The 27,933-nt window shown below is 44.8% G+C and overlaps 1 protein-coding gene across 1 annotated transcript; it reads left to right on the forward strand.

The window, feature by feature from the left end:
* The first annotated feature begins 318 nt into the window (after positions 1-318).
* slc25a18 (solute carrier family 25 member 18) lies at positions 319-27,405 on the forward strand. The gene is made up of 10 exons (XM_084334967.1): positions 319-429; positions 1,644-1,996; positions 2,311-2,433; positions 4,495-4,550; positions 7,099-7,189; positions 8,046-8,164; positions 10,836-11,028; positions 21,554-21,732; positions 23,068-23,143; positions 26,202-27,405. Exons 2-10 carry the CDS (start codon positions 1,977-1,979, stop codon positions 26,341-26,343), a joined length of 999 nt encoding a protein of 332 aa, XP_084191093.1. The 5' UTR covers positions 319-429; positions 1,644-1,976; the 3' UTR covers positions 26,344-27,405.
* Positions 27,406-27,933: the final 528 nt, after the last annotated feature.

Consider the following 27,933-nt stretch of genomic DNA (forward strand, 5'->3'; position numbering starts at 1 on the left):
CGTATATCACATTATATTCATGGAGAATTAAGTGAGTGTGTGTGTGTGTGTGTGTGTGTGTGTGTGTGTGTGTGTGTGTGTGTGTGTGTGTGTGTGTGTGTGTGTGTGTGTGTGTGTGTGTGTGTGTGTGTGTGTGTGTGTGTGTGTGTGTGTGTGTGTGTGTGTGTGTGCGTGGCAGCAACCACAAAGGCGTGAGTTTATGTGGAGTTGTGTTAGCGCAGAGCCTGGTTGCCGGGGCCGTGTCACACGGAGAGTCACCGGGAGAGGGAGGGACTTAGGCAGCAGGACAATACTGGTGTTTGTGCAACGGCCCCTGAGCGGCGGCTGGCTCTCTCAGATCGCTCTCGCTTGACTACCACTGCTGCACACATTGTTGGCGTGAAAGGAGAGGGGACAGCTTGATCCAGCCCGGGGGATGCTCTGACAGAGGTAAGTCCCCATATCCCACTGCTGTAGCTCTGCCGTGGTAGAAAATGAGGGAGAAAAAAAAGTTTTACTCTATTCAGTCCCACAGGGGTTATGCTGCGTGAGCCCGGTGTTTCTGTGCGAATCGGTGCTCGGGGGTGTGAGACACCAGTGGAGTGAGACAGCCTGTGTTTTGGCAGCAGGGGTACCAGTGTGTGTGAAAGGAGCTGAAAGAACGTTTTCTCAGAGAGGGGCTCAGTGAGAGGCATGTGCAGAATGCGACTGGGATCCAGCATCACATAGGGGGAGAAAAGGCAGAGCTTGATGGAACAGAGAAGAGAGAGAGAGACTCCCAGACAGAAGAAAGTAGAGAGATGGCGACAGGGGGACGGTATCAGGAGATGGAGTTTTAAAAGAGGGCGTCAAGGTGAGAGACTATCACAGGTGATTTGATATTTCTTTCTCCCCTGCGTACTGAGAGGAAGAGTGTGTCGAGGATAGAGGGAAGGTTTACGTTGGTAAAAATAGACAGGGAACGTAGGTGGAGAGATTAAGAGAGATTAATTAGGGAGCTGAGGGGAGGAAGGAAGGAAGGAAGGGAGGAAGTGAGTAAGAAGGGAACAGGAAGGAAATGAAGGGGAGATAAGGACAACTTGACTAGTAGGAGAGAGGAACTGAGGAGCTGTGAACTTCAGACATCGTCTAGAAAACCTGCATATCAGGCTGGAGACCGCAGATGACTAATCCAACAGAAAGAGGAGGCAAAAAGGACTCATCAAACTTTTATTTTAATTGTTTTTTTTACACGTTGTCCTCAAATCTCTCTCTTTCAGTCCCTTGTAATGGTGGATTTCAAAGGAGGTAAAAGGAAACTGGTAAGCCCCTCATATTTCAGTTTAGTTCTGCCCTCCTCGCTAGATCAAACAGTCTTATCCCTTTTAGCTGGCAGATTAGAGAGATTTAAGATGTCTCCCCGTGGTTGTCCCAGGATATGGTACTATTCACAATTATGAATGAGCAAGGCTGGAGTTTATAGCCGTTGAGATTCAATACGAGGTGTGTGTGTCAATTTCCAAGCACAACCTGCCCACCTGCTACTACAGAGAGCCGTAACAAACGGTGAACAATGCTTCAACAAAGAAAATACCCCTGAGGCCTGTATGGGACAAAGAATCCACTTTATTCGCCTGGACTATCCTGTCCTATCCACATTAACCGCATGTGTTCTGTTTTGTCAGACGTTGGGACACGGACCGGACCTCGGCGTGAGGTACATCAAAGCAGGAAGGCTGGCCAGGAGACACGGAACCAACTCTGGTGGTTGGTGCCACATTTAAAAAACGAAAGAGGATCCATCAGCACCGTATGAGGGAGCAACAGCCAGCTCACCGGTGACAGAGAGAAGAGGCTGTGTGAGTGGCACTGGGAGGCCGTGCTGGAGACTGGTGGGGCGGGCGAGGGTTCGGCAGTGCATCACGGTGTGGGCCGGAGTGTAGGAGGGAGGAGGAGGAAGAGGCAGAGAGGGAGAGGAGAGGAACGGACCTGGGCCCCGTAGCCCAGCTGGTAACAGGATGGGTGACCTGAAGGTTAGGTGAGCATCTTCACCCTGTTCCTTTTACTTTATGTCACTTGGAATCAGAACATCGTCATTTGCCAATTGTGCAAGTTAAAAGTTATTTCCATCATTGTGTAATTGTGTGTGAGTGTGCGTGTGTGTGTGTGTGTGTGCATGTGCATTTGTGTGCATGCATGTGTGTGTGATTGCATGTTCATGCTCTATCCCGTCGGCGTGTTTGCCCATGGAAATGTGTCATTTGGACGGCTTGCGTGGGAGGCTGTGTGTAAATGCATCTGTGCGTGCATGTGTTGTATCATGTGTGTGTCTGTGTTTTGCTCCATTTGCAGCCTCCCTGCTAAGCTGATTAATGGGGGCGTGGCAGGGCTGGTGGGTGTCACATGTGTGTTTCCTATTGACCTGGCCAAGACCCGCCTACAGAACCAACAGGGTGCTCAAGTCTACAAAGGATTGTGAGTAGTACTCCCACGGCCCAAATTTACCAAAATAATAATAACAACAGATATAGAGACAGAAAGAGAAGGGCTTGCCTTGCCTTTAACTTAACTAACCTCATTTTCAGCATCTCTAGACTTTTTTAAATTTGTTTTTGTATTTAATTATTTTCTTATGTTGTGAAATAGTAAGACAGAGGCAACTCCATTGACTTCACTACTTTTCTATTTAGCTTTTTATTAAAAAAATAATTTGTTTATTAATATTATAATTAGGTATAATCTTATTTGGCATCACCTCATCTCATGATTGCTTTACAAATCAGTAGAAATGTTATCAGAGGGCAGCTGGGTAGCGCAGTGGACTAAGCACTTGCCTATCACCGCAGAGACTCTGGGATCAAATCCAGCTGTCAGCGGTACCTCCGGCTTGGTCAGTCGTCCCTACTAACACAATTGGCAGTGTTAGCGGGTGGGAAGCCGGTGGGGTACAGTATGTGTCCTGGTCGTTGTAAACTGCGACTCCTACTGGTTGGTCTGGGCACCTGTTCAGCAGGGAGGGGATCTGGGGGAAATAGCGTGAACCTCCACACACGTTACGTTCCCCCAGTGAAACTCCTCGCTGTCAGGTGAAAAGAAGCGGCTGGCGACTCCACATGTATCGGAGGAGGCATGTGGTAGTTCTACACCCTCCCCAGGCCAACAGTGGGGCAATGCACGCAACGACCAGGAAGGGAATTAGCATAATGACTGGTGAAAAATACAGAAAGCCCAAAAATAAATAGAATAATAAGAAATGTGAGGCGGTTAGGTGGTCGAGCGGAGATTGCGTTCGTCACCAGCCCCGGAGCTGTGAGCTTGGTTCGCCTGTTCGAATCCAGCTCACAGCTCCGGGGTTGTCACCAGCTTGGCTGGCCGTCTGCACTGATACAATTGGCTGTATCAGAGGGTGGGAGAAGCTGGCGGGGTGGGTCCGGGTCGTTGTAAACAGCGACTCCTACAGTTCGGTCGGGGCGCCTGCTAAGCGCGGATTGGACGTGAGGGGGATAGTGTGGTCCTCCCACACGCTACGCCCTCTCAATGAGAATCCGCGCTGCCAGGTGAAAAGAAGCGGTGATTGGCTGGACGTGTGTCGGAGGAAGCACGTGGTAGCCTCCACTCTCCCAAATGATCTGACTGTGGGGGGTAAAGCGCAGCGACCAGGAAGGGACTGGGAATTGGCATACGACTAACATTGGGATGGGAGAAAATCTGAGGAAAATGGAGGGGGGAAAAGACCAATAAAAAAAAAATAAAAAATAAGAAGAAATGTTATCTGTGAGAGGAACAGAGACACAGAAAGGTAGAGTGTTGTTGTTTTGGATTTAAAGCATGGCTACCTGAATGTTATGTGGTCAGAAGTATTGTCTTTTTTCCAGACCAAAACCTGTCCACTGTGTGTCAGACAAGTAAAGACTTGTTGTCTTGGTTACTGGGACTTTTCTGGCTCATTTTCTTCTTCTTTTTTTACGGGAGCTTTTGTGCTCACCACAAAGACAACAGACTATTTCTGCACATCCACACAGATAATTCTATGACATCAGAGGTTTTAGCAGGCATTGTGCCTATTCAGTAGGGTCCAGATAGAATGTTGGCTCAGGAGTCAGGGACCTAGTGGTTGGCTGCAGGGTGAGCCCTTGGCACCTCTTCAACTCATGGTGTATTTAAGTTAAAGCCTAGCTGCCTGGGGAATGATGTTTTTAGGGACGGGATAACAGGGATATACCTACTCTCTGTGGGGATAAGTGGCGCTCGGAGACTTGTGCATTCTATGAACTGGTTATTTGGCATTGACTCAATGATTATGCATTCTTTGAACTTTGATAACTTGTAGATAAGTGTAATAATAATAATAATGATAATAATAAAACATAGAGATAATTCACAATACTTTGGTTGTAAAGTAGAGCATGTACAAATGCTATAGACTTAGTAAGATGAAATAACCATCAACGTCCATCAGATGACTACAGCAGCAGAACATGATATTGTGGGAGTACATCACATGACAAAACCACCCTGTTGTTACTTGTCTTGAAGGTTGGATTGCTTGTCAAAGACCATACAGACGGAAGGCTACTTCGGGTGCTATAGAGGTACTCCTTTTGTTTCTAGTCGTGGTAACAAACAGCTCACAACTCTAGCTTAATTAGCCCACCTACGCTGCCGTGTCTCCTGTGAACCTTGAGTCTTTTTATAGAAACCAGTTAACTGGCCTCGAGCACGCACCATACCATATGAGCTAACTGGCCTCGAGCACGCACCATACCATATGAGCTAACTGGCCTCGAGCACGCACCATACCATATGAGCTAACTGGCCTTGAGCACGCACCATACCATATGAGTTCTCTAGCCTTGGACACGCACCATACCATAAGCTAACTGGCCTTGGGTACGCACCATACCATTATGAGTTCTCTAGCCTTGGACACGCACCATACCATATTATGAGCTAACTGGCCTTGGGCATGCACCATACCATTATGAGTTCTCTAGCCTTGGGCACGCACCATACCATATGAGCTAACTGGCCTTGGGCACGCACCATACCATATGAGTTCTCTAGCCTTGGGCACGCACCATACCATATGAGCTAACTGGCCTTGGGCACGCACCATACCATTATGAGTTCTCTAGCCTTGGGCACGCACCATACCATATGAGCTAACTGGCCTTGGGCACGCACCATACCATATGAGTTCTCTAGCCTTGGGCACGCACCATACCATATGAGCTAACTGGCCTTGGGCACGCACCATACCATATGAGTTCTCTAGCCTTGGGCACGCACCATACCATATGAGCTAGCCTTGGACACGCACCATACTATATGAGTTCTCTAGCCTTGGGCACGCACCATACCATATGAGCTAGCCTTGGACACGCACCATACTATATGAGTTCTCTAGCCTTGGGCACGCACCATACCATATGAGCTAGCCTTGGACACGCACCATACTATATGAGTTCTCTAGCCTTGGACACGCACAATACCATAAGCTAACTGGCCTTGGGCACGCACCATACCATTATGAGTTATCTAGCCTTGGACACGCACCATACCATAAGCTAACTGGCCTTGGGTACGCACCATACCATTATGAGTTCTCTAGCCTTGGACACGCACGGACAAGCTGATCGAGCTAGGTCTGAGCTCCGCCCTGAGCGCCTGGGTACTGGACTTTCTGAGCGAAAGACCCCAGGCGGTCAGGGTGGGGGGTCAGACCTCCAACACCATCACCCTGAGCATCGGGTCCCCCCAGGGCTGTGTTCTGAGCCCCCTGCTGTACTCACTCTACACACACGACTGTGTGGCCAAGTTCAGCTCCAACTCCATAGTGAAGTTCGCAGATGACACGGTGGTGGTGGGGCTGATCTCGGACAACGACGAGAAGGCCTACCGGGAGGAGGTTGAGGTACTGGAACGCTGGTGCCAGGACAACAGCCTGCTCCTGAACATTGGCAAAACCAAGGAGCTGATCGTGGATTATAGGAGAGGACAGCAGGAGACACACACACCACTGATGATAAACGGGGCTACCGTGGACAGGGTGAGCAGCTTCAAGTACCTGGGGGTCCACATCTCAGAGGACCTGACATGGTCAACACACATAGAAACAGTAGTAAAGAAGGCGAAACAGCGTCTCTACCACCTGAGACAGTTAAGGAAGTTCAGAGTATCGGGGAAGATACTCCAGTCCTTCTACTCAGGAGCTGTAGAGAGCATCCTGACCGGAAACATCACTGCCTGGTATGGAAACAGCACGGCACAGGACAAGAAGGCCCTACAGAGAGTGGTGCGCTCAGCCGAGCGTACCACGGGTATTGCACTACCCCCCCTGCAGGTTCTATACAACAAGAGGTGCAAATCCAGAGCCTGCAGGATAATGAAAGACCCTCACCACCCCAATAACAGCCTGTTTCAGCTGCTGAGGTCAGGCAGACGCCTGCGAACCCCAGCTACTAGGACAGAGCGGCTTAGGCTCAGCTTCTTCCCCCAGGCCATCAGAGCCATGAACAATGAACATTGAGTGCTCAGAACATTGAACTGTCCACACACAAGCACACATGAACACACACACGACACGCACACTGTGCACGCTCACACACGAGCAGCCACTTAACACTTTAACATGAGCGGGCACACACTCATGTCGCACACACGCACACTTATGGCCAAAGGAAAGGACACTTTAAATTAGAAGAACAGGAACAGTGTATTGCACTACCAAAGCTAACTAGCATGTCCCACATGCTCTGTAAATAACTATGTACAGATACAGAGAAAATGTTTGTCACTCCATGTTACCTGCTACCTGTTACTGCACAATGTTGTTTTCTTCTTTTGATTCTATTATATGTACCACTGTATTGCACATCGTTGCGGGCAAGACCACCCGCATTTCATTGTATACCTGTATGCCGTGACAATTAAAACTCTTGACTTGACTTGACTTGACTAGCCTTGGACACGCACCATACCATATGAGCTAGCCTTGGGCACACACCATACCATATGAGCTAACTAGCCTTGGGCACGCACAATACCTTATGCCAGTGCCCAGGTTGTCGTTTGTGTGACTTTGTGGAAGCGAGTGCACGGGTCACATTATTAAGACCTCATCATAATTTCCCTCCCCAGGCGCAGCAGTGAATCTCACTCTGGTCACACCAGAGAAAGCCATCAAACTGGCAGCCAATGATATCTTCAGACAGAAGCTCTCCAGGGACGGGTAACTTGGTGTTTGTCCTTAAACGTGATCTCAAACTATGACGTGGATTAAGCTAAAACGTAGCCATAGATTAATTATGTTAAATGTACATACCTGCAGTGTATTGGATCAGGATACGTTTGGTATTATTACAATTATGTTAAAGGTGCTATAGATGACATTCAGCTACTAGATGTCACACTAGATCACCAGCATGTAATTTATCCAATTAGGTGCATTCCACGTGGGGAAATGGAAAGTAGGGAAGGGATACATACCTGCAACATGTAAACAACAACATTAATTGTGGACCCGCACAATCTTTTTAAATTATAAATTCATTAATCAATAATATATTGGGGGGGGGAAACCAATTATTTTATTCTGCACCTTTCTAAAAGCTCAGTATTATATAAGAAAAAATACACATACATACAAATGTTATCTATAGCACATTTAAATCAAAATCAATACAGAGAGTTTATATCTAGCTGCATTACTGAAGCCGCTAGTTTAGTGTGTGGAGCAGTTTGTGGCTGAATGCCTTGCTCAAGGGCACTTCAACAGTGGATGTCGAGGAAGGGGGAGCGTGCCGCCCATTCAAATAACAATACATTGTATTATAGCAATATCAATATATAATAGTAATATCCTCTCTTATATAAAGGATTCAATGTCCCCGACGACATCACTGGTGGCCATATTCACTAATTTTTATTCTCAATAACTGTCAAACTAAATGAACATGGGCAAAACTGTTTTTGGATGTGTGTGAGATTATGTGCAAAATAAATAAATATTTTATAAATAAATAATCTGTTACTGAGCCTGCTTGTTTGTTTGTTTGTTCCCCCCCCCCCCCCCCCCCCCCCCACAGGAAGTTACCCCTTTGGGGGGAGGTGCTGGCAGGCTGTGGGGCGGGGACCTGTCAGGTGGTGGTCACCACGCCCATGGAGATGCTGAAGATCCAGCTCCAGGACGCAGGGCGGCTGAAGGGTGAGTCAGTCAACGGACACGCAACGGAAAATCCTGCCTAAAATAATCAGTCCTGCTGCTGCAGGGACTATTACTGAAAAAAGGAGACAATACCCACACACTGTGTCTTCCTCCTTCCTTCCTCGCTTGACTTGTATGGCATTTCAAACCACTTTAGATCCCAATTTGGCCTGAAAAAAAGTCAATCTAATCGGGGCCGAGATTCAGTGTGTGGATTGGTCCTCCATTATTCAGTCAGTGTATCAGGTCAGTGATGAGACACCAGTAGTATACTATATACTGTATACTATAGAGAGTAGATTGTTGCTAGTGAGGTTTTTGGCACCAGTATAGTATGTATTAGTAGTTATACAACGGCATGCAAATTTCTCTATTCTGATTGGCTGAAACAGTCCATTTACACGTATGTATCCTTCATAATCCACGCTCCTGGTCCCAGGACCCGCCCACCACCGAATCACATCACTCCGCCGGATCACTCCGTCGGAAAAAACAAGATGGCGGACAATAATCTTTAACAAATGGATATGTTGATAGCGTCATAACGACTAAATATAAAGCGATTCTGTCAAGGGGAACGTGTTAGTATTTTAAACAATGTTGGATGATGTAATTGATGGGTCTTGACTCAATCTAGAACAAAAGAAAAATCGCGGATTGTTTGATTGATTAATTGATAGATTTAAATTTCTACTTCCTCCCCACTGACTGCACTGCAGCGTTCACTCTCACTGTCCGACGCTGGAGTACCCACAAACACACACACACACACACACACACACACACACACACACACTGTGACACACACACACACACACACGCACACACACACACACACACACACACACACACACACACACACACACACACACTCCTGTCTGCAACAGCGGAGGAGTCAGACTGAGAGAGAAGCAGCGCTGTTTTAAGTGAGCATGGTCTATTGAATTGATTGATTGGTTGATTGCTAATTTTATTACTGTACCCCTGGTTTCCAACTGGTTAAGTTTAGGCTAAAAGAAATAAATAAAAAAATAGGGCGAAGAAAACGTTTTTTTCCTATAGGGCAAAGAAAACGTTTTAATTTGTTTTACCTACTTTATATTCTGCATCTGGTAATAAAATTTTCAATCAATCATTCCAATAATACACAGTTGGATGTGTTAGTTGGTTGGATGCACTTCAAGCTGCTTCCACATGAGGCAACTTCTCTCAATCATTCCAATAATACAGTTGGATGTGTTAGTTTGGTTGGATGCACTTCAAGCTGCTTCCACATGGAGTTGTGGGAACTACTTTTTCTGGCGGATGGTTTTTTCAATAAATCTTCGATTAATGTGTGTTTATTGTATAGAAATAAGGTTGGATGAATCTAGCAGTTGTATAAAAGCTTTACACCACGTGCAGTCGTGGTTTGTGACCAATAAACCATGCCTAGGGGGGTCTAACGACCCTCGGCTGCGCCTCGGGCCTAACAACCACCCCTAGGCATGGTTTATTGGTCACAAACCACTCCTGCGTGTGATGTAATGCTTAATTGTATAGACGGGTTTCTCGTCCACGTCAGACTCAGTGTGCGCACACATCAAGGAGGCAAAAATTAAGGTAATTCCTGTCGGAACAATGGGGCAGACTACAATATATTTGCATTTCTTTAGCCATGCTAGCCACCTGATCCTTTAGTGCTCCATTATACCTTTAGTCAGGGGAGTGCCATGGTTTCTTCATAGAGCTCCATAATACCATTATACCTTTAGTTAGGGGAGTGCCATGGTTTCTCCATAGAGCTCCATTATACCATTAGTCAGGGGAGTGCCATGGTTTCTCCATAGAGCTCCATTATACTTTTAGTCAGGGGAGTGTCATGGTTTCTCCATAGAGCTCCATTATACTTTTAGTCAGGGGAATGCCATGGTTTTTATATGGCCAGCATTTATATGGCCATTTAATTCTGGATAGGGGCTTTAAAACAGACCCGTTGTTTTATATGAGCATCAAGTGAGGGCCGGTAGAATCCAGGTAGAATTCTGATACAGACTGCAGTAACTGCAGCCGGCGTACGGGGAAACATTAGTGCAGTAACTACATTTACTGCGTATTGCCTCGGTTTTGAGTGATTTTGTAGTTACTGCAATTCTTCATATTATCTTTCTCTAAAACGGAGCAAGATTGAACTCTGAAACTTTGTCACAAGATAAAACCGATATTGAGAAGTTCAGTTTTACTTATAACTCAGTTTAGAAAAATATTGTAATTACTGTGGTTAGGCTCTGCAGGGCAGTATAGTCTACTGTATGATAGCCATATACAATTTATAGATATATATATACATACCCACTCTGTGCACTGCACACACTGTATATATATATATATGTATATATCCCATACCTACTCTTATTAGTTATACCACTGGCCAGTATGGCTTACTACTACCATAGTGTATTTATACTTATATTATACTCACTGTACATATGAGCATATTTACTCAGCAGCTCTGTTATATATATATCCCATTTAATCACTTGTTACACTGTATATTACTGTATATACACTGTATATTATTACACACATGTCCTGTATATTGTTATGCGCTTTACTGTCACCTTGTGCTCTGGTTAGATGATGATACATTTGAATCTAATCAATATCTGTTTGTTTTTGTTTGATCTGTTAGCTGCCAAGATGGCTGTTCCAACCCCAGCTCCAGCTGGTGCACCGGGTCCTGTGCCATCGCTGGTGGCTCCCCAGCCCACCAGGCCCACCCCCACCCCTGCACCCAGGACCTCAGCCACCAGCATCACCCTGGAGCTGCTGAGGACACGTGGCCTGGCTGGACTCTACAGGGGAGCAGGAGCCACTCTGCTGAGGTCAGACAACACACACACACACACACTCCTTCACCCTTTGTTTTCTCTCTCTCTCGCTCTCTCTCGCTCTCTCTCCATCTCTTATCTCTCTTTTCCTCCTTTATCTTTAGTCTGGTGAAACAAGATAAATTGACAGAACTACAACAACAGCAGCTACTGAAACATCAGTAACACTCAGTCAGTCAATCTTTCCAGCCCCATGCACACAGAGACTTATGTACATGTATGTAAATATTTACAGACACACTACAACATACAGACAGTTTACAAACAAGTAAATACAAGTATGAAGGTGGGGTCGGCCATTTCAGAGAAATTGTGAGCGTACATGTCCAGCTGAAATAGAGCAAGCTCTGCGTTACTTTTCTAAGCCTGGCACTGTGCTATGCTCAGTGTACTATGTTCAGTGTACTATGTTCAATGTGTACTATGTTCAGTGTGTACTATGTTCAGTGTACTATGCTCAGTGTACTATGCTCAGTGTACTATGCTCAGTGTACTATGCTCAATGTACTATGCATACACAACAAACATTTTCTACAGACTCACAGAAGCATAGGGTGGATTTTTCAAAAAGGAATAAAGAATATTTCCTGGCCTCTGACCTAGTCTAGATGGAAACATAGGTCCACCTGCATTTTCACTGCCTGTTTTTTCTTAATCCTTGAAGTGTCTATTTTAAGATTCTGCCAGGTAACAGGTTGAAATAATGTCCCATGGGGTTTATTTATAACCCTTTATTACACCTACCTGAACCAAAACCTGAAAAAGAAAACAGCATAACTTTTGAAGTTAACAACATATAGAGACAAATTAAAACATTTTCCCAAACAAGTTTGACCCAAGGAATTCAGTACAATAGTTATTTTTAAGATTCAAACACATCTTGGTTCAATTTCAGGACAGAAAAAGCAAAAAAAACGCTGAAAAAACGTATATCACACTCTATTTTTCCCTTTTACTCAAATGTAGTGCATTGGACGAGATCGATTTAGGTTAATATTGGAATAATATTGTAATAAAGATTGTCTCATGCCGTTATGCCCTAAATATTGTAGATTTTGTGTAAACATGGCCAAAAGTGGAAGATGAATGTGAAAAGACTAATTTGTCCTACATAGACAAAAATGAACACATTTTCCTATACAATTTGAAATCCAGTGAAATATGTTTTGTTAAGGTTCAAACAAAGTACTATTACAGTACATCTTCTCTGTTGGCACAACATTCAAACCTAAACTACTAATCATCATGATCATCATCGCCAAAGAGATTGTCAAAGTCTATCTCTCCAATCTCCATCCTCCTCATCACACTCGTATTCTCCATCCTCCTCATCCACGTTACGTTTAGCAAAATCTGCTTCCTTATTAAGAGCTTCTTGCTCTTCTGACTCCGCTTTCTGGGCCAGTACCACAACAAGAGAAGGAGGGAGGATGGGTCCCAACCATCCAGACAGGCTCTAAACACCCCCTCATCCATCATCTTCTCCCAGCCCATATCCTGATCATAGGGTTTGGGCCTCTCAAATATTGGCTGGTCTGCTCTTTTGCAGCAGGCAACTCTGAAGTTGACTTGCTGTACATGTGGGATGAGGACAGACTTTGAGAGGAGGCAGGTGTTCAAGGTCTACTTTGGATTTGGATATGCCCATCAACCTCCAAGAACTCATGCATTACCCCCTCGCGCCTCATGCACTTGGCTCTCCCGATGGCTTTTCTGCCAAGACAAACAATGATGATCCTCCTCTACCAGCATGACCAACCTCTCTATATACTGATGATCCTCCTCTACCATGTCAGCATGACCAACCTCTCTATATACTGATGATCCTCCTCTACCAGCATGACCGACCTCTCCATATACTGATGATCCTCCTCTACCAGCATGACCAACCTCTCCATATACTGATGATCCTCCTCTACCAGCATGACCGACCTCTCTATATACTGATGATCCGCCTCTACCATGTCAGCATGACCAACCTCTCCATATACTGATGATCCTACTCTACCATGTCAGCATGACCAACCTCTCTATATACTGATGATCCTCCTCTACCAGCATGACCAACCTCTCCATATACTGATGATCCTCCTCTACCATGTCAGCATGACCAACCTCTCTATATACTGATGATCCTCCTCTACCAGCATGACCGACCTCTCCATATACTGATGATCCTCCTCTACCAGCATGACCAACCTCTCCATATACTGATGGTCCTCCTCTACCATGTCAGCATGACCAAGTTTCAAGTTTCAAGTTTCTTTAATAGTTGTCATACAGAAGTACAGAATACTTTCATACAAAATGCTTCTTACTGTTACGCTCCAGAGACTGTGCTAGACAAGATAGTATCAAATAACATAGTATAGCATGTAATTTAGAAGAAGAAAATGAGGTCACAGTGTTCGGTATAGACATATGTACAATGTTCTGAGTTACCATATAATATACAATACTATGCAGTGTACTAATGTACAGTACTATATAGTGCAAAGCAGAAATGGGATGAGGTACAATTTAGGTACAATTTACAGTAAGGTGTACGAGTTGTAGTGCAATCCTTCATCAATAAATATAAAGTGTGGGGAGTGGGTGCTACAGTGTGTTTGTTTAAAGTGGGTGTGTGCTATAAAGTGTGTGGAGTGGGTGCTACAGTGTGTTTGTTTAAAGTGAGTGTGTGCGTGTGGATGTGTGTGCTATGTGCGTTTGGTGGTTGTTGTTGTGTAGTGTTCATTGTTCGTTTAGCAGCCTGATGGCCTGGGGATAGAAGCTTCTTCTGAGTCTTTCTGTGCTCGCCTTGAGACTCCGGTATCGCTTGCCTGACCGCAGCAGTTCAAAGAGGCAGTTGTTCGGGTGACTGGAGTCTTTAATGATTCTCTTAGCCTTGCCCTTGCAACGCTTGTTGTAAATGTTCTGGAGGGTGGGGAGCCCCCCTCCAATTGTGCGTTCGGCTGAACGTGTCACTCTTTGTAGTCTGCTTCGGTCTTGTGCAGTGCTATTCCCAAACCAGGAGGTGATGTTGCCGGTCAAGATGCTCTCTATTGTACATGAGTAGAAGTTCTTAAGGATCTTCTGACTGACTTGGAACTTCCTTAGGCGCCTGAGGAAGTAGAGGCGTTGTCGTGCCTTCTTCACAACACTGTCAATGTGTGTGGTCCATGTCAAGTCCTCGGATATGTAGGCTCCGAGGTACTTAAAGCTGTTGACTCTCTCAACCGGTGCCCCGTCGATGCTGAGGGGGCTGTAGTCCTTGACCCCCGACCTCCTGAAGTCCACAATCATCTCCTTTGTTTTGCTGACGTTCAGGGAGAGGCTGTTTTCCTGGCACCATCCCGCCAGGACCTTGACCTCTTCCAGGTAGGCCCTCTCGTCGTTGGCAGAGATCAGGCCCACCACCACTGTGTCGTCAGCAAATTTGATGATTGTATTGCTACTCCGCTGAGCCACACAGTCGTGTGTGTACAGGGAGTAAAGGAGGGGACTCAGAACACAGCCCTGGGGGGCCCCTATGTTGAGGGTGATGGATAAGGAGGTGCAGTTGCCTGCTCTCACCACCTGGGGTCTGCCAGTCAGGAAGTCCAAGACCCACTGGCAGAGGTCATAGTTCAAGCCCAGGTCCCTGAGCTTGGCTATGAGTATGGAGGGGACTATGGTATTGAATGCCGAGCTGTAGTCGATGAATAGCATTCTCACATAGTTCCCCTGCCTCTTGTCCAGGTGTGATGCTGCTGTGTGCAGCACATGGGCTATGGCGTCCTCCGTGGACCTGTTGGGGCGGTATGCAAATTGCAGGGGGTCCATGTTGATGGGGAGGGAGGAGCAGATGTAGCCCTTTACTAGCTTCTCAAAGCACTTCATGGCTATGGAGGTGAGAGCTACAGGGCGGTAGTCGTTGAGGCAAGCAGGCTTGGATTTTTTGGGTACAGGGATAATAGTGGACTTCTTCAGGCAGGTGGGGATGACAGCCTGTTCTAAGGACAGGTTAAATATGTCAGTGAATACTGGGGCCAGTTGGTCGGCACAGACTTTTAGGACGCGGCCGGGGATGCCGTCCGGACCTGCTGCCTTCCTGATATTCACTTTTTTAAAGGTCCGCCTCACCTCATGCTCTGTTACCCTGAACACTGCGCCTCCATCAGCAGCCGACCCCCCCCCCCCCCATTGCCGTGGCTTGTGAGCTGGTGTTGTTATTACCAGCATCAAACCTCGCATAGAAGGTATTGAGGTCATTTGCTAAGGAGATGTCACTGTTCAGTTTGAGGGAGGCGCCTTTGTAGTCTGTCATCGTTTTGAGCCCCTGCCACATAGCTCTAGAGTCAGCTTGTTCAAACTGGAGTTCAATTTTATCCCTGTAGCGCCGTTTGGCCTCTGACACTGTCCTCCAACCTCTCTATATACCGATGATCCTCCTCTACCATGTCAGCATGACCAACCTCTCTATACTGATGATCCTCCTCTACCATGTCAGCATGACCAACCTCTCTATATACCGACGGTCCTCCTCTACCATGTCAGCATGACCAACCTCTCCATATACTGATGATCATACTCTACCATGTCAGCATGACCAACCTCTCTATATACTGATGATCCTCCTCTACCAGCATGACCAACCTCTCCATATACTGATGATCCTCCTCTACCAGCATGACCAACTTCTCCATATACTGATGATCCTCCTCTACCATGTCAGCATGACCAACCTCTCTATATATTGATGATCCTCCGCTACCAGCATGACCAACCTCTCCATATACTGATGATCCTCCTCTACCATGTCAGCATGACCAACCTCTCTATATATACTGATGATCCTCCTCTACCATGTCAGCATGACCTACCTCTCTATATACTGATGATCCTCCTCTACCATGTCAGCATGACCAACCTCTATATATACTGATGATCATCCTCTACCAGCATGACCAACCTCTATATACTGATGATCCTCCTCTACCATGTCAGCATGACCAACCTCTCTATATACTGATGATCCTCCTCTACCATGTCAGCATGACCGACCTCTCCATATACTGATGATCCGCCTCTACCATGTCAGCATGACCAACCTCTATATACTGATGATCTTCCTCTACCATGTCAGCATGACCAACCTCTATATACTGATGATCTTCCTCTACCATGTCATCAAGACCAACCTCTCATATACTGATAATCCTCCTCTACCAGCATGACCAACCTCTCCATATACTGATGATCCTCATCTACCATGTCAGCATGACCAACCTCTCATATACTGATGATCCTCATCTACCATGTCAGCATTACCAACCTCTATATACTGATGATCCTCCTCTACCAGCCAGCATGACCAACCTCTCTATACTGATGATCCTCCTCTACCAGCCAGCATGACCAACATCTCTATATACTGATGATCCTCCTCTACCAGCATGACCAACCTCTCCATATACTGATGATCCTCCTCTACCATGTCAGCATGGCCAACCTCTCCATATACTGGTGATCCTTCCTCCTCTACCATATCAGCATGACCAACATCTCTATATACTGATTATCCTCCTCTACCAGCCAGCATGAACAACCTCTCTATAAACTGGTGATCCTCCTACCAGCATGACTAACCTCTCTATATACTGGTGATCCTCCTCTACCAGCATGACCAACCTCTCTATATACTGGTGATCCTCCTCTACCATGCCAGCATGACCAACCTCTCCATATACTGATGATCCTCCTCTACCATGCCAGCATGACCAACCTCTCCATATACTGATGATCCTCCTCTACCATGCCAGCATGACCAACCTCTCCATATACTGATGATCCTCCTCTACCATGTCAGCATGACCAACCTCTATATACTGATGATCCTCATCTACCATGTCAGCATGACCAACCTCTCCAGATACCTTGACCACTGCACTGGCACTGCAAGCTAATACATGTGTCCAAACTGGCTGAGTCTCTGGACTCGGAGTACTGCAGCACTCTGCTGGGATACTATGACTTTTCTGGGGATGACTGTGCCAGCGCTTTCAAAGGAAAGAGACAGGTGAATCCGTTGAATAGTCTGCAGAAGAACGCTAGATTCCAGAAGGCTTTTAGTCAGCTTGGCACATTGTCGCTGGTAACAGATGAGCTCCAACAGGAGATGGAGTCCTTCACATGCATTATGGATGGCCATGGTTGGATGAAGTCAGTTGATGCTGTGTGAGCCAAGATGCTGCAGAAAATTATGGGTGCTGATAAAGTCCTGGATGCAAACTCCAAAGTAGACATTGAACGCCTGCCTCCCCGTTTCATCCCACATGTACAGCGAGCCAACTTCAGAGTCGCCTGCTACAAAAGAGCAGAACAGCCAATATTCAAGAGGCCCAAAGCCTATGATCAAAGTATGGACTGGGAAAAACAATGGATGAGGAGGTGTTAGAACCTGTCTGGATGGTTGGACCCATCCTCCCTCCTTCTCTTGTTGAGGTACTGGCCCAGAAAGTGGAGTAAGAAGAGCAAGAAGCTCTTGATAAGGAGGCAGATTACGCAAAAAATAACATGGATGGAGGATGGAGAGTACGAGTGTGATGAGGCGGAGTTAGAGATGGAGATCGAAGAGATAGACTTTGACAATTGTTTTAGTGATGATGATGATTAGTAGTTTAGGGCACAAAATACAAATAGACAAAAAGACTTGAATGTTGTGTCAACAAAGAAGATATCCAGTCCATGATATCCAGTGCATATGAAAACATATAGTTTGAACCTTAACAATAAATAAATCAGGCGGCTAAGTGGCGCAGTGGGCAAGGCGCTCGCCAATAACGCAGGAGATGCTGGGTTCAAGCCCAGCTCTCGGCGTTGCTTCCGGCTTGGCTGGTCGTTCATACTAATACAATTGGCAGTATTAGGGGGTGGGAAAGCCGGTGGGTGGGGATCGGACGTTGTTGACAGCGACTCCTACAGGTCGGTTGGTGCGCCTGTACAGCAGAATCAGGAAGTATCGGGGGCAGCGTGAGCCTCCCACGTGTTACTCCTCGCCACTGAGAGATCGCGCTGTACAGGTGAAAAGATGCGACAGCTGCCTCATCGTGTACCGGAGGGGACACGTGATGCAAGGCTTGGTCCACATTGCAGCCGACCAGTGGGAGGCATGGGCTAACAACGTTCGAGACAGGGGAGGGTAGAATTGGATAATACGAAATTGGGATGGGAGAAAAATAGAAAATGGGGGAGAAAAAGTAGATAAATCACTGATCAAAATCGCATGGGAAAATGTGTTAATTTGTCTCTATATTGTTTATGCAAAACTATAATATTTAGGGCATAACAGCATGGAGACAATCTTTATTACAATATTATTTCCAATATTAACCTAAATCGATCTCGTCCAATGCACTACATTTTAGTAAAAAGGGAAAATAGAGATGTGATATACGTTTTTCTTCCAGCGGTTTTTGCCTTTTCTGTCCTGAAATTTTATCAAGATGTGTTTGAATCTTAAAAATAACAATTGTACTGAATTCCTTGGGTCAAACTTGTTTGGGAAAATGTTTTAATTTGTCTCTATATGTTGTTAACTTCAAAAGTTATGCTGTTTTCTTTTTCTTATTTTTCAGGTTTTGGTTCAGGATAGGTGTAATAAAGGGTTAAAGATAAACCCCATGGGACATTATTCCAACCTGTTACCTGTCAGAATCTTAAAATAGACACTTCAAGGATTAATAAAAAACAGGTGGTGAAAAAAAATTCACCCTATGCAGGTGGACCTATGTTTCCATCTAGACTAACCGGTTTTGTTCACTGTGGGTATTTTTCTGACAAGAAACACAATGGTGGTGTTCGTTTTCTGAATGGTGCGGAACACCATTTGGCAGGCCAAAACAATCTGATTGAGTCTTAAGATTTAGGTCACCTTGAGATTTTGGAGTTCCTGATCACAGTGCCTAGCAAGAGTCACAGACAGGCCTGGAGTCGTCCTGTAGTGTTTCTAGTTGTGACGCATGACAGTGAAGATGAGTTGGAGGACCTCTCAGCAGACCTGCGTTTCTTCCCCTGCTTAAAAGGTGGCCTAACTGGGGATATATTTCTTGCTATATTCCTCACTATATTCCTTGCTATATTCCTTGCTATATTCCTTGCTATATTTCTCGCTATATTTATTGGTATATTTCTCGCTATATTTATTGGTATATTTCTCGCTATATTTCCTGGTCTGAATGATTTTCCCAGTCCGGCCCTGGTCACAGAGACCGGATTTCTTTCGTATTTTATCAATCGGTAGCTGCTGGGATATAAAGAAAGTTTCACCAAACATTACCAACATGGTTTTAAAAAAAAGAGTTTCCAACCCCGACTTTAATACACACACAGCAGTGTAGAGAAATGCCTGAGTGATCCAATCAGAACCTGGTTGACCGGCTGTTGAGTTTTGAAGCTGTTTTTTCTTTTGGTTCAACTTTACTGACTGGTTATTGACTGTTCCGTAACTACTGCCTGTGAAGGATATTTTTCTTAATTTGTCCTTTAATACAGTAACATTCTAAACATACTTGTGCTGCCTTGCTTGTGGCTGTTTATTGCTTCGTCATTGCTTGCCTGTGGGTTATGTGTGCATTCTGGTTTTGTGGGTTTAATTCATATTGGTTCATGACGAGTGAAGTGTTGATTCATGTATCCAGGTAGTGATCGAGTTTTAACCGTCTCTCAGGAGGTTAGTTATACTGGAGGTTAGTTATACTAGAGGTTAGTTCTACTGGAGGTTAGCTATACTGGAGGTTAGCTATACTCAAGGTTAGTTATACTGGAGGTTATTTATACTGGAGGTTAGCTATACTCAAGGTTAGTTATACTGGAGGTTATTTATACTGGAGGTTGTGTTGGTAAAGACATTTCAGTTCAGTTCATCATATTGGTGCCACTTAGTTCAACATTTCTCCTATACACCCTCTGTATCACTTCTCTCTTGTTAACACATTTTCAAATGGTTAAATAATTAAACCCATCCTAACTACTTAGACCCATCCTAACTACTTAGACCCATCCTAACTACATAGACCCATCCTAACTACTTAGACCTATCATAACTACTTATACCTATCATAAATACATAGTCATATCCTAACTACTTTGACCCATCCTAACTACTTAGACCTATCCTAATTACTTAGACCCATCCTAACTATGTAGACCTATCCTAACTACTTAGACACACCCTAACTACTCACAAGTGCCCAGGGAGCATTTAGGGTCCAGTCTTGCTCAAGAATACAGATTTATAATTGTATTCTCTAAGTCTCTCTTCTCTTCTCTTCTCTTCTCTTCTCTTCTCTTCTCTTCTCTTCTCTTCCCTTCTCTTCTCTTCTCTTCTCTTCTCTTCTCTTCTCTTCTCTTCTCTTCTCTTCTCTTCTCTTCTCTTCTCTTCTCTTCTCTTCTCTTCTCTTCTCTTCTCTTCTCTTCTCTTCTCTTCTCTCTGCCTGTCTCTGTTCTTTCTGTTTCATCACTGTGATAATGAGTTGATAGTTGGTTATATAACCTGTAGTGTGATGGTTACTGTATGTTCTGGCATCTACCTACACGTTGTCGGTGTGGCCCGGCTCCCGGTTACATGTTTGTCCGGCTGCACATAGGTCTTGCCGTGGCGTTCAGCGCTCCCCTCAGAGAAGCACCGACATTTTGAAAAGTTTGCTTAAGTGAACTTCATACTCAAGTGTCAGACTCATTTATCCAAGGCGACTTACAAAAGGTGCAACAGTGGGGGTCCTATGGGCTCTAATGCTGGAGAGAACAATGTTCTCATTGAAAGGACCTATACCCTTTATCACCCACGCACAGAGACTGATACTTGCATACATTTTCTTTTTTGCTTATTTGTTTTTGCATTGTTTATTTGTACTATAGTATTGTGCTTAATGTTTTCTCTTCTCATGCTTTGGGGATGTGATGGGGGTGGTGGGATGGGGGATGGCGGGAGTGAATTAAGTTGAATTGTAGGATCACTAATACAGAAAGTAACCAAACACGAATCAATAGTGTCAACAGCCTGAAAATAAGAAGCTAAATATACAAGTAGTACACAGTGAAGGACAAGGAGGACGCCAGCAAGTTTTTCTTGGGTAACACTTTAAATTGAGTGGGCATGAACTAATACTAAGTACAGTAGGAACTAATGAGGAACTATATGTTATCAAACTATGTCAAGTGAGTAGCTCACAAATATTGATTGAACTTTCCTAGGCCATGGAAATAACATATTCAAATGTTTGGGGTTAATCTTTCTTAAAAGCTCTTTTATATGTCTTCATTGGTATAGTATAGTATAGTTATTAGGTACTTAATCATTATTTGGGCCTAAAACAAAGTGTTACCACTTTTTCATGTTCCAATTACATTTACCAATTCCTATCCATGCTGATGAAAATATTGTCTCTCTCTCTCTCTCTCTCTCTCTCTCTCTCTCTCTCTCTCTCTCTCTCTCTCTCTCTCTCTCTCTCTCTCTCTCTCTCTCTCTCTCTCTCTCTCTCTCTCTCTCTCTCTCCAGGGATGTTCCATTCTCTATGATCTACTTCCCACTGTTTGCCAACCTGAATGCGGTGGGGCGGAGGGGGGCAGGTCCCGGTTCCCAGGGCGACACCCAGGAGCGCTCCCCCTTCCTGCAGTCCTTCATGGCAGGCTGTGCTGCCGGCTCTGTGGCGGCTGTAGCTGTAACTCCACTGGATGGTGAGAGAGAGAGAGAGTGCGTCCACCCACACAAACTGTGAAGACATTTCAGACATTTCAGAGATAACACAAACTGTGAAGACATTTCAGACATTTCAAAGATAACACAAACTGTGAAGACATTTCAGAGATAACACAAACTGTGAAGACATTTCAGAGATAACGGATACTGTCCATGAAGACATTTCAGAGCTAACAGATACTGTCCATGAAGACATTTCAGAGATAACACAAACTGTCCATGAAGACATTTCAGAGATAACAGATACTGTCCATGAAGACATTTAAGATATAACAGAAACTGACCATGAAGACATTTCAGAGATAACAGATACTGTCCATGAAGACATTTCAGAGCTAACGGATACTGTCCATGAAGACATTTAAGATATAACAGAAACTGACCATGAAGACATTTCAGAGATAACAGATACTGTCCATGAAGACATTTCAGAGATAACGGATACTGTCCATGAAGACATTTCAGAGATAACAGAAACTGACCATGAAGACATTTCAGAGATAACAGATACTGTCCATGAAGACATTTCAGAGATAACACAAACTGTCCATGAAGACATTTCAGAGATAACAGATACTGTCCATGAAGACATTTAAGATAGAACAGAAACTGACCATGAAGACATTTCAGAGATAACACAAACTGTCCATGAAGACATTTCAGAGATAACAGATACTGTCCATGAAGACATTTAAGATATAACAGAAACTGACCATGAAGACATTTCAGAGATAACAGATACTGTCCATGAAGACATTTCAGAGATAACGGATACTGTCCATGAAGACATTTCAGAGATAACACAAACTGTCCATGAAGACATTTCAGAGATAACACAAACTGTCCATGAAGACATTTCAGAGATAACACAAACTGTCCATGAAGACATTTCAGAGATAACGGATACTGTTCATGAAGACATTTCAGAGATAACGGATACTGTCCATGAAGACATTTCAGAGATAACAGATACTGTCCATGAAGACATTTCAGAGATAACACAAACTGGCCATGAAGACATTTTCGAGATAACAGATACTGTCCATGAAGACATTTCAGAGATAACACAAACTGGCCATGAAGACATTTTCGACATAACAGATACTGTCCATGAAGACATTTCAGAGATAACAGGAGTGCATCCACAAATTCACGTGTGCTACGAACACCACAGTGTATATTTTAAACATTGAACCCAAACACACACTGAGGTGGTGTTACATGTACTTTCATAGTCAACATACACTGTAAATGAATGAGATTGTAGCAGAGTGATGACGGTGTAACTGTGTGCTGCTCATCTGTCCCTACAGTGATAAAGACCCGTCTGCAGACCTTGCAGAAGGCGGAGGGCGAGGACTCGTACAGAGGGATTGTTGACTGCACACAGTAAGACTGACTAGATGACCTGCTGACTGCAGTCAGTCACTCTTTACACTGCTTTCTTTCTTTATCTCTCTCTCTCTCTCTCTCTCTCTCTCTCTCTCTCTCTCTCTCTCTCTCTCTCTCTCTCTCTCTCTCTCTCTCTCTCTCTCTCTCTCTCTCTTAGCGCATCAATATGTACACACTATAAAAGAATAAAATGCAAAAGAGAGGCACATGGGACATGCTATTATAAGCACAACACTAGAGAAGTGTGCTCAGTAGAGTGCAAATCTCCACCAGGCAGTTTGCCTATATTCTGGAGTCAATCGATTCTTCACGTCTGGTCAATGTTAGCATGACAGTCAAACATCAAAAAAGAAAATTTATATTCTCCTTTGGTTCATTACAATTTACTCAAGCCTAGTAACAGACACAATATTTCTGACACTGTGAATACATCCCCTGGGATCCATAGATGTCCCTAGATACAAAGCACATGCAAATGGACCTTGTAGAAATCTTCCATTTACTTAGGTATGTATTTTAGGTGACATTTCTGAAAATATGGCTAGGGCTTACGAGGTTAATTAGATTGAATATCCAGTCAGACTGTTTGTTATCTAGTCTTAACTACATTGAATATCCAGTCAGATAGTTTGTTATCAAGTCTTAATTACATTGAATATCCAGTCAGACAGTTTGTTATCAAGTCTTAATTACATTGAATATCCAGTCAGTTTGTTATCAAGTCTTAATTACATTGAATATCGTCAGACAGTTTGTTATCAAGTCTTAATTACATTGAATATCCAGTCAGACAGTTTGTTATTAAGTCTTAACTACATGCCTATTACCATTGATTATAATTACCGGAATCCAAACACACTCACACAGTATACTGTAATGACCATGGATGCCTGGACTCGCTAGCCCTTGGGTCAGACCCTTTAGTTGACTGGTTAGCGCTGTCGCTTGTGGTCTGGGTGACCCAGGTTTGATTCCCAGCTGACCTCTGAATTTTCTATAATACAGAGGTCATCCACTGTCTGTGGGAAAGAAAATAAGCCTAACTGTGTTGACAATTCACTAGCCTACCAAGGACAGATAACAGACAGCAGTCTACATGTTAGATATGACCTACCAAGGACAGATAACAGACAGCAGTCTACATGTTAGATATGGCCTACCAAGGACAGATAACAGACAGCAGTCTACATGTTAGATATGGCCTACCCGCCTGTTCGAGCCCAGTGCTCCACATTGCTTTCAGTTTAGCTGGTCGTCCGTACTAATACACATTGGCAGTATTAGGGGGTGGGAAACTGATGGGTGGAGATCGGGCGTTGTGGACAGCGACTCCTACAGGTCGGTTGGTGCGCCTGCGCAGTAGAATCAGGAAGCGATGGGGGCGGCGCCCCTCCAAAGCGCAGACCCCTGACGCTGAAAGATTGCGCCGCGCAGGTGAAAAAATGCGACTGCTGTTACCTCGAGTATCGGAGGGGGCTCGTGCTATGTATGACTTAATCCACATTGCAGCCGGCTTGTGGGAGGCAAAAAACAGCGTTCCAGACAGGGGAGGGTTGAATTGGATGATACGAAATTGGGATGGGAGAAAAATAGAAAATGGGAGAAAAAGTGGATAAAAAAAAAAGATATGGCCTACCAAGGACAGATAACAGACCGCAGTCTACATGTTAGATATGACCTACCAAGGACAGATAACAGACGGCAGTCTACAGGTTATATATGGCCTACCAAGGACAGATAACAGACAGCAGTCTACATGTTAGATATGACCTACCAAGGGCTGAGAACAGACAGCAGTCTACATGTTAGATATGACCTACCAAAGACAGCTGACAGACAGTAGCCTATATGTTATATATGGCCTACCATTTGCTTGTGGAAATCCTGACATTATATTGGTGAAAATTAAATGGCTACGTTTAATTGACATTTAATACCTGGTGGCATCACTGGTAACGTTAGCTAGCTTGACACTAACAGTATGTCTGACTGACTCCACAAGTTTGTTTTGGGGCAACAACTTCACCTCCTAAGATATATTCACACAGTGTCCTTCTCACACCTGTTTTTGTTCCTTGGACGACTTGCCCGGATCAGGCTGAGGTCCTTAACACTGAGGTCCTGATGTGTGCGGCTACGTGGCGTAGTGGGCAAGGCGCTCGCCACGAATGCGGAGACGCTGGGCTCGCCTGTTCGAGCCCAGCGCTCCACATTGCTTTCAGTTTAGCTGGTCGTTCATACTAATACACATTGGCCGTATTAGGGGGTGGGAAACTGATGGGTGGGGATCGGGCATTGTGGACAGCGACTCCTACAGGTCGGTTGGTGCGCCTGCGCAGTAGAATCAGGAAGTGTCGGGGGCAGCGTGAGCCTCCCACGCGTTACTCCTCGCCACTGAGAGATCGAGCTGCGCAGGTGAAAAGATGCGACTGCTGTTACCTCAAGTACCGGAGGGGACTTGTGCTATGTATGACTTAGTCCACATTGCAGCCGGCTTGTGGGAGGCAAGAAACAGCGTTCGTGACAGGGGAGGGTTGAATTGGATGATACGAAATTGGGATGGGAGAAAATATAGAAAATGGGAGAAAAAGTGGATAAAAAAAAAAAACACTGAGGTCCTGATTAATGTTTCATCTATAGTAGCCATTTCAATGTCCAATTTAAGGATTGGCATTTAGCTGCATGGCACTGCAGTTGAAGTGTGCTGTTCACCCAAGTATTACACTGTATTATGCTGCCACCTGGTGGAGATAAAAAGTCATCCCAAATGGGCGCAGTTGGTCGCCTCCCCAGTAGCTCCCAACCAGTCAAGCCGGGCGGAGTTAGCGCTCGATTGGTTACAGGACATGTACCAAAAAGGTCTTGCATCACCAAAACCACGAGAGGTCCTTGTTCATACAGTCATAACTGTGCACAAAAAGGATTAGACTAATCGGCCTTGTAGTTTGTGGGATTTGCAGACAGATACACGCACAAATACACACACACACATACACACTGGACCGATTACATGACCTCCCCCAGGCTGCCACCAACTCTCTGTCTCTCTCACCAGGCGCATCATGAGGAGAGAGGGCCCGTCAGCCTTCCTGAAAGGGGCCACATGCCGTGCTCTGGTCATTGCTCCTCTCTTTGGAATCGCACAGGGTGTCTACTTCCTGGGGGTCGGCGAAGCACTGCTGGAGAGGCTGGGATAGCGGCGTTTGGCGGCAGTGGTGGTGATGATGATGATGATTATGATGATGGGGGTTCCCAATCAGCTAACCAAAAGAGTGTGATGTGAGGAGGCTCTAACATGTGCTCTAATATGTGAACCAGTGGTCCACACTAATCATGTTTCACTAGACTTCTAAATGCTGTCAACAGGGTCCTGTGTCTGTGTGTGCGTGACACTAACCGAAGGGTGCGTGTCCCATGGTGGCGGGGTCATCCCAGGTTGCTTGCTTCAGTACGTCGAGGGCTGTTCGCTCTGACCTGAGAGATTAGGCCTTCTCTTTGTCGTCACTATGGAGAGAGCTGCTGCAAGTGGTATAAAGAGCTCTGAAGAAAATTGCCAAGCAATCGTGCTATTTATATTACTACATAGTAAAATCACTGGATATCGCTCACTGTAAGTGACAAATATCCCCCCCCCCCCTTTCAATTAAACAAAACATTTTAAAAGAAAAATATATGATAAAAAAGAAATGTAAAAAAAGTCTTAATATTTATGTTATGTGTTTGACGTATGCCATTGTCTGATAAGTCTGAACCAAAGGTTTGGCTCAAATTCAACTGCCAATCTTTTCCATTTCACCAAGTTTTCCCTGAAAAAGGGGGCTTAACCTGCTTCCTTCCTTCCTCCTCCATCCGTGAGTTCAGAGTTGTAATCTCGGATTCCCGAATGTGAGGTGCTGCCTCCCAGTGACTCTCGGGTCATCTGTTAATCTGCTGGTAATGCTTTAATCCTAGTCTGTGTACCGTATACCCGGTCAGACGACTCACCTACTGCTTGTAGGTTACAGGTTAGTCTGCCTGCGTGGCCACTCTCTCGTGGCCTTGACTTCTTATTCTTACGCAGCCCTGGGGAGGCTTAAAGGGTGAGTTCAGAACGTTGGACCATGTGCCTTTTATTTCCTCCTCGTTGATGATGTCGTCGAAGGGTAAATCCTTTTTTCAGCATGATCCATGCGGTGCTTGGACTGGAGTCTGGACTGCATTTATGACCGCTTTTATCCAAAGCGCTTTACAATTTTGTTCCTCACGTTCACACACCGATGGTAGAGGCGAGCATGCAAGGTGCCAACCTGCTCACCAGGAGCAGTTAGGGGTTAAGTTCGAGTAAGACACTTAACCCCTAATTGCTCCCGATGAGCAGGTCGGCACCTTGCACGGTTGCCTCCGCCATCGGTGTGTGAATGGGTCAAATGTGAGGGACAAAATTGTAAAGCGCTTTGGATAAAAGCGCTATATAAATGCACCATTTACCATACATTTTTTACCATTTATTGCTTCATACTGGATACCCAGTTCAGTCTACTAGTCAATAACATCAGGTGTAGGAACAGGGCTAGTGGTCCGACATTCTGAATATACCCCTTTAAACACTCTTCACAAAGCTACAGCCGTAATAACTTGTTAGTTCAACTTTTATTTAATTTTTTTTATGCTAAAATGACGCACACGCGACAAAAGTGCAATCAAGCCTTATCTTTGCTCAGTCTCTTTTTCCTAAAACATTAAAAACTTGTATGTTAAGTCTCCAATCAGTTTGGTGGAATTCAATGTGTTGAAACTCTTACGAAAAA

Source organism: Notolepis coatsorum (genome assembly GCF_963971535.1).
Source record: "Notolepis coatsorum genome assembly, chromosome: 18".
NCBI lineage: Eukaryota > Metazoa > Chordata > Actinopteri > Aulopiformes > Paralepididae > Notolepis > Notolepis coatsorum.

Bases quoted from the DNA above. Each gene is read 5' to 3' on its own strand.
- slc25a18 (XM_084334967.1), top strand. From the start codon at position 1,977: ATGGGTGACCTGAAGGTTAG. The intron at 4,551-7,098 runs GTACTCCTTTTG...TTCCCTCCCCAG, and splicing joins CTACTTCGGGTGCTATAGAG to GCGCAGCAGTGAATCTCACT. The intron at 7,190-8,045 runs GTAACTTGGTGT...CCCCCCCCACAG, and splicing joins CAGAAGCTCTCCAGGGACGG to GAAGTTACCCCTTTGGGGGG.